General features: G+C 32.6%; 1 protein-coding gene across 1 annotated transcript; it reads left to right on the top strand.

Moving 5' to 3' along the window:
* The first annotated feature begins 1377 nt into the window (after positions 1-1377).
* K441DRAFT_617821 (uncharacterized protein) lies at positions 1378-2560 on the top strand. The gene is made up of 3 exons (XM_067645817.1): positions 1378-1446; positions 1517-1790; positions 1840-2560. Exons 2-3 carry the CDS (start codon positions 1746-1748, stop codon positions 2215-2217), a joined length of 423 nt encoding a protein of 140 aa, XP_067499948.1. The 5' UTR covers positions 1378-1446; positions 1517-1745; the 3' UTR covers positions 2218-2560.
* The last annotated feature ends 9676 nt before the right edge of the window (positions 2561-12236 follow it).

The raw sequence follows: 12236 nt of genomic DNA, 5'->3' as shown, positions 1-12236 counted from the left end.
TTAAAATAAGGATTAAAAGAAGGTTAAGGAAAGAATACGTCTGTATATATAGCGTTAAGGCTTTAGATAAGCCCCTAACTAGGGTCTATAATAGTGCCGTTATAGTATATATCCTTCTTACTATACTTGTACCTTAATTGGCTAAGTCACTAATATAGAGTATTAGAAAGAGATGTGATATTTTAGCTATTTAAATAAGCTAGCTACTTAAGCGAGCTATCTAAAATTATAATAATATTAGCTAACTTTATATATTAATAATCTTACTACTACTTAATATATAAATACAAAATTTGAAAAATAAATATTTATATACTTATCTTACCTATATAACAAATCCTTTAAAGGCAATTAGTTTTATTTTTATTTAATTTATTCTATTATTATTTAATTGGTTTAATTGGTTTAATTATTTTTAAACTAAAATCAATTAATTAAAATTTTAATATTAAAAACCTATAAATTATTTACATATTTAAATATGTAAATATTTATTATTATATAAAGTTGGCTAATTTTAGTCAAATTTTAAGTCGGTCGCCTACGTAACTAGCTTATTTAGGTAGTTAAAACGTTATAGTTTAAAGTACTTTTTCAATACTTTAAAGTTTTTAAATTTAGTTTATATAAAGAACTCTTAATAGCCTTTTAAGTTAAATTTGTTAAAAGAGCTTTATTAAATAGATAATAATATTATAGCATATATAAACTATAATTAGGATATAAATTATTATAATTATTTATTAATAAGATAATAAAGAAGTATATAAATTGTTTATATAACTACTTTAATTTTTAAAGTAAGCGTATTAGCTATTAATTAAGCGCTAAAATATTTTAAAAGTTTATATAAACCCTAATATTACTTAAATCTTAAGCTATACTAATAGTAATGAGTATCCTTATAGTAAAATAGGGGGGGCGCCTCATGGGCGCCCATCTCGGCTATTTTGGTGTGGGCAGAATTCTTGGCCCCGGGTCCCACTGAGGACGCGCAAACTTACTACCGTAAGTTATGATAACACACCACGAATGGCCATTGTGCTGAATAACGTGGACCACTAGATTTCTAGCTGGAATATCGCAGGGCGACTAAGCGGCAGGCAGACGCTGATGTTACGCCTTACTCCGAGATCACCATATTATCGGCCCATAAACTTAGGGCGCAAAATAGACGAATCGCCCGCCTGCGCGCTGCATGCATCGGCACCCATCGTCAATTTAGTTAAGACCTTCTCGATCTTCTATGCGTTAGTATTAGCTATGGTATTATATAACTTGTAAATATATATGTTTTAATAATATTATAATTTTTTTTAGAGGGGTATAAATTTGTTTTTGCGAAGGCCGCTTTGATAATGTTGCATCCAGATTGCACAGCCCCACTGCAGTCGTTTCCAGGGCCTCGAGGCTTTCGGTGATCGTGGAGTTTTCTGTGATAAGACTGTAAGTAGGTCGGCCGATGAGTCTCAAGGATGATCTTGTTCAAGCGTGTTCAGTGGCTCATGACCGACAGTTCCAATATTCTTAACTTCATAGGACGCTCCCCGGTGCAGCCTGCCTTTACAGCTCTCCCACGTGTGACAGGTCAAAAGATGAGGCTAGACCTCTCCGGTGTTTCATACCCCTCACTTGCTTAATATAAGTTGGCTGTGCCCGGCAGTCCTGACCGGAGTTGTGTCGCATACAAGATCCATCAAGGAAACCACTCACACTTGCTTTGGCTCTCATGACCAATCAGCAATATGCTCTTTTGCCTGCCAGCTGGGAAAGCACGATCGAGGCGAAAGGCAAGTGCAAATTATTCTCGTACCATCGCCATTACTGACAATCGTTGAGGAGCAGTCCGCTTCCCGTAAAACAGCCACGATAGAAATATATACTGAAAGACACACTGCGACCCCGGGATGGCGGTTTGCGAAATTATCCTATGACAAAACTACGGAATCCAACCTGATATCACCCAAACTTGTCACGGAAGTCTTGGGTAGAGCAATCACCCCGTTAGATAAGGAGTACGGGAAGTTTGTGGGGCGATTTAACGGGCGGGATATGGAGACTCAGGGATATGTGGATTTAGTATGGTGTTTCCAAAACCAACGGAACATATACGAACCCACCCGTTTCGTTGTCACATCTACATACGATCCACCGTTTGATGCCGTTCTGGGGCGACGTGACTCTATAAAGTATGGGATTGTACGAGATTGTGGATAAGCAATGATAACCGGGAATGAGGCAGAGGAGATGCAGCACTAGCAGTAGGTAATGGTCGCTTTAGGCCATGGAATCGCTGACATAGACATTTTCAGCCAGCCTCAGAGCAGTGGTGTTATCAATATTCAATATTAGTATGAGGCCATATTGATATTGATATTGAATATAGTACAGTCTTGGCATGGTGTTTTAATTGAAAGTAGGCTCCGTCAGGGTTGGCAATGATGAATGAATGAATAAATAGGCCCAATATCGTATTTAATTCATAAGCCAATCAGAATATCGCAATATGAATGAATAATCGCGATATTGTAGATATAGGTAATATCACCAGTCTTGGCATAGTGTAGTACTAAATCTATGTGACCGACGTCTCCCTAGAGGCCTCTACACCCCCCCCCGGAACGTTTACCAGTAACTCTCTTCTCCAGCCCCTTATAATTCCTCCTCTTACCCACAACTTTAAGCACTCCGATCGCTTAATATTTACTAGCCTAAGCTTTATTTATTGCTAGGAAATTATCCCTTTGGCTTCTAAAAATATTCGCTCTGGCTTAGATAATATAGGTATTATAGATAAGATATCTATTGCCATACGGTAGAGCGATGGGTAGTATATATAGTTGCTTGGATTAAGCCACTAATTAAGGGCAGTAGTACCAGTAGGAAGATTAGTAGGAGAGGCGTTAATAAAGTGTTTAAATTTATCCTTAACTATATTAAGGACTTAAAGCTCCGGCCAAGTTATTGCCTTATATAGTAGATTTTAAACTATAATTAGCTGTATAAAAGCGTTGTATACTAGAGCTAGATTAATATACTCTCTTAATATAGATTCTTTCTACCTTTTAAGCTTTTGCGTATAGAGCTCTCCTTAGTTATAGAACAGGCCCTAAAGGCTCTGCTATATGGCCCGCTTAATAACTAAGTCCTCCTTAATAACTACGCCGTAGGCGTTAGGTAAATAAGAGCGTATATTTGTAGTAACTATATCGCGCTAAAATATATATTGCTTGCAGTACTAGTATCGCCTTCCTTTACTATTTATAAGCGGCTTACTACTAATAGGCTTACAGGAGAGAGCCTATATATTTACAGCCTAAACTTTCCGTTTTTTATAGGCCTATTTAGGGGAGGATTAGGTAAAGGCTTTAGTAGAGAGTATCATGTTAGATTCTTCGTCTAAATTTATATTACGGCGCTAGCGGAAACTAGTAGATTGTAGCTAGTAAATATTAGTAGATTATGGCGGACAATCGCAGACAGTTTTAGATAGTTTTAGATAATTGCCGTTATATAACTAGAGGATTATATACAACGTTAAGCGGCGCCGCCCCTTATCTTCTTTCCTTTTTCTAGCTTTAGACCCTTATTTATAGACTACTATTTATATAGACTTACGCGTCCCTCTTACCGTACTTATACCTTAATTAACTAAGTCGCTAATATTATCTAAAGCTTATCTACTCTTTTTCCTAAGAAGGAACTTAAATAAATTTATAAAACTATAAATAAAAATAGAATATAGAATTAGACCTAAAGACTATCCCTAAAACTTAAAAAATAAACTAGAACTAAAAAGAATAGAAAAGAATAATAGGACCTATAGAATATGTATAGACTAGAACCCCTATAAAAACCTACTAGAAATTACCCTATATACCTACTACTATACTAAGAAATACAGCAGCCGGTAAAGCAGCTATAGGACCCTTAAATACCTCTAATGGTAAAATAGTAACTAACTTAAACTCCTAGGTGGAGCTTATAGCAGCTAATACCGAAATTAAACGACTTTAAGAGTTGCTTAAAGCTAGAGAACCCCCTATACCTAGTAATAAGTTATTAGATACCTAGAGACTTACTATAGTCCTTAAGGCCCTAACCTAACGTATAGTATTAGTATCGTTACGGTCTATAAAGGTTGTGGACTCAATAACGGAACCTTATAGCAAGAACTACGATAGGCTTGTTAATGGGCTAGGTATATAGGAAATGCAAGTATAAAAGTCAACAACGTAATAACAACTGGTGGAGTGGTTGCCTAANAGATTAACTCNAATTNTATTCTNAGAATTACTATAAGGAAGGAACTATCTAGGTAGGAACTAAGGGTCCTTAAATACACAACCGTACTCCTATAAAATCCTTCTTATACGTAATATACGTGTACTCTATTTACTCTATTACGGATTATGTAAATTATATAGATTATATAGATTATATTATATAACCTCGGCTACTATTTCTCATTATATAGTTCTATCGGCTCTATCCTAGACTATACCTAAATTAACTAACTAGCTTCTTCTATCTCTTCTCTAAGTAGTCGTAATATTATACTTAAAGCGTCCGTAACACTATCTCCCTCCTCTTTATCTTTATTCTTAAAGATTTCTAATATCTCCAAGTTGTTTACTAAAGGTGTAATATCCGTCTAATTAATTTGGTTAATATCTTTACTTATTATACCTAAAGCAATTTCTTTGTCTTTAACTGCTCGTTATGCTCACACTATTACTGCGATATTATCTCTTAGTGAGATTATACCATCTCTATATTCTTGTTGTTTAAAAAAGGGGCTAGTTTATATTACGTTGGCGAGTCTATCTTTACAATAACCATTCTTTTACTTAAAGTGCACTAAAGCGAATATTTGTTTATCCTATAACGTTTACTCTATCTTTAATACTAAATATACGCGACCTATTACTCTTAATAGTTATCTAGTTCCCTAATTAATTTATCTTAGGGTCTTATGTTTAATTTACTGCTACACGGCTAGATAATAAACTATCTATTACTCTAGCGGAGTTGCGCCGTTTCTATAATGCAGAACGGGAGGCTACTAATACTTAGCAATAGGCCCTTAAGTCTCGTCTTACGGCGTCCACTTAGTTAATCCGTCTTAAGAAAGTTTATAAAAAGGTTTATTCTAAGAAGTAGAAACTTATAGAATAAGGTTTATAGAAACTTAGAAATAAAAAAACGGGTTTTCTTCTAATAAAGAAGGAAATAGATCTAAGTAGTTCGGCAACTACTCTTCTTAGGTCCCCCTTAGGTAACTTATTCTTTAGCGATCCTTTTTTATTAATACTACCTAACCTAATCTCTTTTAATACTCCTATACCTTTCCTATAGCGTTCTTTAAATTTTCTAGTAGTTCCTAGGTAGTCTTAGTATAGCCAATCTACTTAACCTTATATTATGTTTTATTATTAACATCCTTATAACTAACGATCTTTAAAACTTACTATTTATCTTCTTCCTATCCTCTATATGTGTCTACTTTATAGACTAGTAGCTTAGCATTTCTATATACTAGCTCTAGTATTATAATATGCTATATAGGGTAGATCTTTATCCTAGCTAGTAAATTTAACTTAAACGTAACTGGTAAAATCCTCTATATAATTTTAAAACGTCCTAGTCTAACGTAGTTTAACTTCTTATTTGGTCGTTAACTCTTAAAATTTTTATGTAGTAGCTATATTTTATCTCCCTCCTTAAGATCTAGTCCCTTAGATCTCTTAGTATTATAGTACCTTTTTATTCTCTCTTATACTTTCTTTACTAATTCCATAAGGTCCGCATAAAGATTTATTAACGTCTTTATTCTTTCCTTAGCTATACTACTCGTTTTCTTTACTTATTATAGTAATAACAATATTCTTAGCTTATATCCGTAATTTACCTTAAATAGTAATATACCTATTCCTTTTTAAGGTATTGCATTATATGCAAACTATATAACTAGTAATAGCGATACCTAATTATTCTATGCATAATTAATATAAAGCCTTAAATACTATTCTAGCGTCTAATTTAATCTTTCTGTTTAACCGTCTGTCTGCGGATAATATACGGTAAAAGTTACTACTTAAACTCCTTACTTTGCTAAGAACGCTTCTTAAAATACTACTATAAATCTTAGATCTCTATCTAATATAATTTTACTTAATACTCCGTGCCTTGCGAACACTTCTTTAATATAAATTCTAGCGACATCTTCCGCTAATATTTCTTCTATGTATGCTATAAAGTATCCCCACTTTATAAGCTTGTCTACTATTACTAAAATTACGTTATAATCTCGTCCGGTAATAGGATCTCTTAATTTTAGTAACTTAATAATAAAGTCCTATAATATAACCTCCTATAGTCTCTCTAGTATTTTAATAGGTTATAGCCCTTTATATAGCTTATACCTTATTAGTTTATTCCTTTAGCAATCTAAACACTCCTTTATTACTTTTCTTACGATATTCTAGATTCTATCAATAATATACTCCTCTTAGAGTCTTAACACTAAGCCTATAGCTCCGTTATATCCTTAAGTTAGTCCCTTATAGAAGTCTTCCATAAACTGCTTTGCTATACTTCTTAGAATATACTTTACTTCTTAGTTTTTATATATATCTATCTATAGATCTTCTAGTTATACCTCTAGAATTCTTTATTTCTAAAAGCTTTCTAGTATCTCGTAGACTTTCCCTAGTTTGTCATTTTCTTAAGTTATTATAATCTTTAGATAATTATACCTAATTAATCTATCTATATCCTTTCGTAGTAAAGCCCCTAATAGCTTTTCGTTATTTTATAGTTTAGCCTTCTAACTTAGAGCGTCTACTTATATATTATCTGTACCCTTAGTATACTAAATTTTAAAATAGTATTCTATAAGTATCTCTACCCATCTAACCTATCTTTAGTTAAGTTCCTTTATTATTAGGAATCTTATTAGGTTCTTATAATCCATCTTAACTATAAATGGTTTCTCTATACCTTATAAGAATGCTTTTTATTTTTTAAGTACTATAACTATACCTAATAACTCCTTATTATAGATATTATAGTTTAACTCTAATAGTGTTATCTTCTAACTATAGTATGCCACTAGGTGCTATTTATTTTAATGTTTTTATATAAAGCATACCCCTAGTATAAAGTCTAATATATCCGTTTCTATAACCGTTTCTAATCCTAGTTAATAAATCTTAAGAACTGGCTCCTGGGTAAATAATTTTTTAACTTTCTTAAATAGTTCTTATTATTCCTCTCTCTATACCCACGGTTCTTCTTTCTTTATTAATCGCGTAAATAGCTTAATATCCTTTAACTACTGCGCTATAAACCTTCTATAGTAATTGCAAAACCCTAAAAACAATCTTAACTACATAACGTTCTCTAGTTTTTACTAATTCACTATAGCCTCGATCTTCTTTGGATCTATACTAAGTTAGCCTAGTTTAATAATAAATCTAATAAAATCGGTCTTTCTTATAAAGAACTTACATTTTTCGATTGCTATTAGTATCTGTTCTTCCTATAGTCTCTTTAAAACCCATTTAACGTGTTCCCCGTATTCTTTCTTAGTTATTAAGTAGATAATAATATTATCAAGGTATACTATAACGAATTTATCTAAGTATTCTCCTAATATATTATTAATACGCTTTTAAAACATTACTAATGCGTTTATAAGCCTAAATTATATAACTAATGGTTTATATAGTCCTTTCTTTAACCTAAAGGCTGCCTTTTATTCGTCGCCTTCCTTAATTCTAATCTAATGGTACGCCTATCTCAGATCTATCTTTATAAAGATTTGTGCGTTACCTATCCTATCTTAAATTTCGCTAATTAAGGGTAAAGGATACCTATCCTTTCTAGTAATGCTGTTTAACTGCCTATAGTTAATACATAACCTAAGCTTTCCATTTTTCTTTAGTACGAACAGTACTAGATAACCCGCTAATAACTATAATAGTCTAATATATTCCTCTTATAAGTTCTCCTAGATAAACTCTTTTAATACTCTACCTTTTTCCTTAGTAAGCTTATAGATTGGAAAGAACCTTAAACTTATTCCTAGTTCTAATTCTATCTTATAATCCTATACTGCATACTCTAACAGCTTTTTACTTTCTAGTGACTATAGTTTCTTACCATACTTATAATATCTCTTTGGTATATAACTTAAGCTTCACTTAGTTTCTTTATATATCGCTCTAACTTAGTACCATACTAACTTAGTTTACTATCGCATTTTACGGCGTTAAGTATCTCTAATATCGACCTAACCTATAATCTAATTAATCTTTAGATTATATTCCTATAACTAAGGCATTTCTAATACTGCCTTATCCCGTCCTAATAGTAGGATATTAAAAGACATCTTAATTTATCTTCCTTTAATAGTTATCTAAATAGGTCCTGTTTTAAGATTAATAATCCCTCCTCTATAGGCTATTAGATCTCCTAAAATTATAACTAATAGGTAAGGTTACCCCTTCTGTCTATAAGGTAAACCTATTCTCTTAACTACTACTAGTAAGATATAGTTTCGCATTACTCTACTATCTATTAGCGCTTTAAACTACTAATCTTACTATTTTACTTATAAATTTAAGTGTTATCCTTAAATTCCTTTAAGGGTCTAAGGCTCTACCACTAGCTCCCTCTAGTCCTGTGGGCCTCTACTTTTCCTAACTATTAGCTACTTAATCCTGTCGCACTTAGCTTACTCTTTAGCCAATACCTAGTTCGTTTTTTGTCTTTAATATACTATAGACACGTATTCTCTAGGTATTTCTACTACTATTATCTATCTAAGCATTCTTCTGTAAAGAATCTTCCTAGCTAAAGTATTAAATTTCCTTCCTCTTAGACCTCTGCTAGATGCCATCTATATATATATTTAGCATTCCTATATTATTATTTATCTATTATCTAGTACATCCTTATAAGGTATTTCCGATTCTTTTCTTTAGATTCTTATACATTTCGTATATATCATCTATATATGCAATTTATAATAGCGTATAGTATACTAGGTGCTTTAGGTTAACTCTTAGCTCGTCTTTACTCTTAAGTTTAAACCTTTATTATACTAATCTAAACGTTATAACTTTATTTATAGGTACTAAGATGCGTCTTTTACTTCTTTAGTCCTCTAACCGTTCCTCTAGATCCTTTAATGTTATAATTAAGGCTCCTTTAGTATAACCTATAGCCTTTTCTATAATTAGGTGGTCTTAGATAACTTTCTTATCTAACCATATATAGAAATCTTTCCACTTATCATTATGTCGTTGCCTATACTACTTTTAGTATAGCTATTAAAGTATATACGGCTTATCCGTAAGGAAGTATCTTCTTATTACTACATTATAACAGCCTTTTATATGTCGTTTCTTAAACCTAGTAGGGATCCCTAGATCCTCTTTATCTTCTAGTTTAGTAAGCTACTTAGCTCTTAGTATGCCTACTCTTAGCCTATTAGTAATTCTTTATACTAGCGCTCTGTCCCTTATACGTCCCAATATACTAGATCTCTTATCTAGTTTCTGTTCTTACTATACAATAATTCTTTGCCTAAACTCTTCTATAGTTTCTTTTAGTTTACGTCTTATAAACTAATCCTTAAAGTCTTTTTACTTCTTAATCTTAGTATTAACATTTTAATCTTTAAGCCGAATACTGCGTTCCCCTAATAAGTCTTCTAAGTCTATATATCTATCTCCTAGTCTAACTGCTGTTTATATTACAGATTCTCTAATCTATAAAGAAGCTCCTTGCCTCTTACTTATAGGTGTCCTTATTTATACTCCGAATTCTTAACCCCTTAGATTCTTTAATCCTAAGCTTACTTCTACCTTAAGCTTAGCTCTAGCCTTAGTCCAACTAGGCTTACTTAGTGTTCTTATCTCGTCTTAAGAATCTTAAATCTTACTTATCTTATCTTAAGAGTCTTATGCCTTTAGGAAACTTCGTCCTAAGCTTATTTATATATTACTAAACTAAGCCGTTACTCTGCTCTATCGGTTATTATCCGTTATAGATCCTTAAGCTTACCTCATCTCGTCTTAAAAATCTTAGTTGTCTTATATCTCGTCTTAAGAATCTTAAGCTTATAGCCTTTTACCTTTATTAAGTGCCAAAGTAGCTCGCTATCCTACTTCTCTTACGTCTTATAAAGCGATAGACATCGTGTCTAGTAGGGTCTTAATCCCTACTAATATTCCCTATTCTATAGTAGAATTATCCTCTACCTTTAGTATAACATCTTTAATAGCTATATATTCCTAGTAAACCGCCTTTATTACCTTATTATTACGAAATATTTCGCCTACGTTAAATTTATTATCCTTAATGTCCGATCTGCGAACTAGTTTATTAGTTCCTTTGTATTCTGCTAAATATAGCTCCTATAGCTAATAGCTTACGCCATACTTAGCGTCTTTATAAATTTGGTATGCGTTATTATAACAAAACGCAAAACTTCTAATTAAACATTCTTTTATTCCTTATAGTATATTATTATCCCTCTATACGTGTATATCGTCTACTAGTCTCGTCCCTTTTACTATATGGTAACTCTGCCTACTTCTACAGTCTCTAATATAATAACCCTATTTTCCGCAATTTATGCAAGCTCCCTCTTTAAACTATTTTTCTTACTATAGAGTCTGCCTAAATGTCTTCTACTGCTAAGATCCCTGGTTTAGCCTCTACTTCTTAAACCTTTAATTACTTAATCCTTATCCTCTAGGTTTCTATAGTTGTTTACTTTATTTCTTATAGGCTTCTTTAGTACCGCTTAGGTCTATTAGCTCTACGCTATACTATAGTTTTTAACTTAGCTTTAGTTGTTATGTACTTTGCGCCTTATATAACTATAGAACTCTATCCTAGCCTCTCTTAGCCTATTCCCTTTAGTAGATCCAATTATTAATCTTAATCACTTAATCTATTAGTTCCCTTAGGGTATCCGCATCTTCTATTAGGATAATTGCGTCCTAGACTTTAGCCTTAAGTCCCTGTTTATACTGTGCTATAAGCGCCCTATTATTCTACTCTACTTACATCGCTAACGTCTAGAACTACGTTATATACTTAATTGCTAAGGTTTATTACGTAATGTCTTGGAGTTTTCTTTTTACTATAGTTACCGCCTTTAGGTCTCTAAATATTTATATAAGTCGGTCTACGAATCCATTCTAGCTTAAAAATATAAACTATACCTCTTAGTTTATAGTCGTTATTCCGTTTACCTGGATTTCTATAAGGTAAGGCTTAAACTATTTAAGTGCTCTTCCTGTTAAGAATAATCCTACATACGCTATTTAATCCATAGGTATTGCCAGCTTTACTCCCTCTTACGCAACCTTAAAGTGCATTTATATAAGGAATCCTTTAAGCTTCGACTTCTCTCCTAAGAATTTTTTAATTAATAGTAACTTAACCTTTACTGCGCCTATCCCGTTAATCCTATTTTCCAACGTCGTATTATTTTCTGTTAACTAGTCTACTATCTCTTATAGTTGTCCGACCGTTACAGGTTACTATAAGTCAGTGTCTACTATACTAGTGTCGTTACCTAACCTTAAAGTAGTTGCCGCCGTTAATGGCGTTATGGTAGCTGCTTTTAGTAGCATATTATTTAACTTCTTATATTAATACTGTAACCAGGTAGTAATTGTGTAACGGAACCTTGTAGTAAGAACTACAATAGGCTCGTTAATAGGCTAGGTNTATAGNAAATGCAAGTATAAAAGTNAANAACGTAATAATAACTNGTGGAGTNGTTGCCTAANAGATTAACTCTAATTGTATTCTGAGAATTACTATAAGGAAGGAACTATCTAGGTAGGGACTAAGGGTCCTTAAATACACAACCGTACTCCTATAAAATCCTTCTTATACTCTATCTGCTTTGTCGCGGATTACGCAGATTATATAGATTATATAGATCACATTATATAACCTTAGCTACCATTCCTCGTCACATGGTTCTATCGGCTCCATCCTAGACCGTGCCTAAATTAACCAACTAGCTTCTTCCGTCTCTTCTCTAAGTAGTTATAACATTGTACTTAAAGCGTCCGTAACAGACTCCCTATTACTTACGGATAGAACCGACCCTATATTTAATAATTAGAAGCTTTAATTATAGGATAAGCTTAAAGTTAATACGGACTACTTTCCTACTACTTAAGCTAAAATGGCTTATATTT

Source organism: Cenococcum geophilum (assembly GCF_001692895.1).
Source record: "Cenococcum geophilum 1.58 unplaced genomic scaffold K441scaffold_47, whole genome shotgun sequence".
Classification (NCBI taxonomy): Eukaryota; Fungi; Ascomycota; class Dothideomycetes; order Gloniales; family Gloniaceae; genus Cenococcum; species Cenococcum geophilum.
The sequence above is the reverse complement of the archived record's forward strand: the minus strand, read 5'-3'. Positions and strand labels throughout refer to the sequence as shown.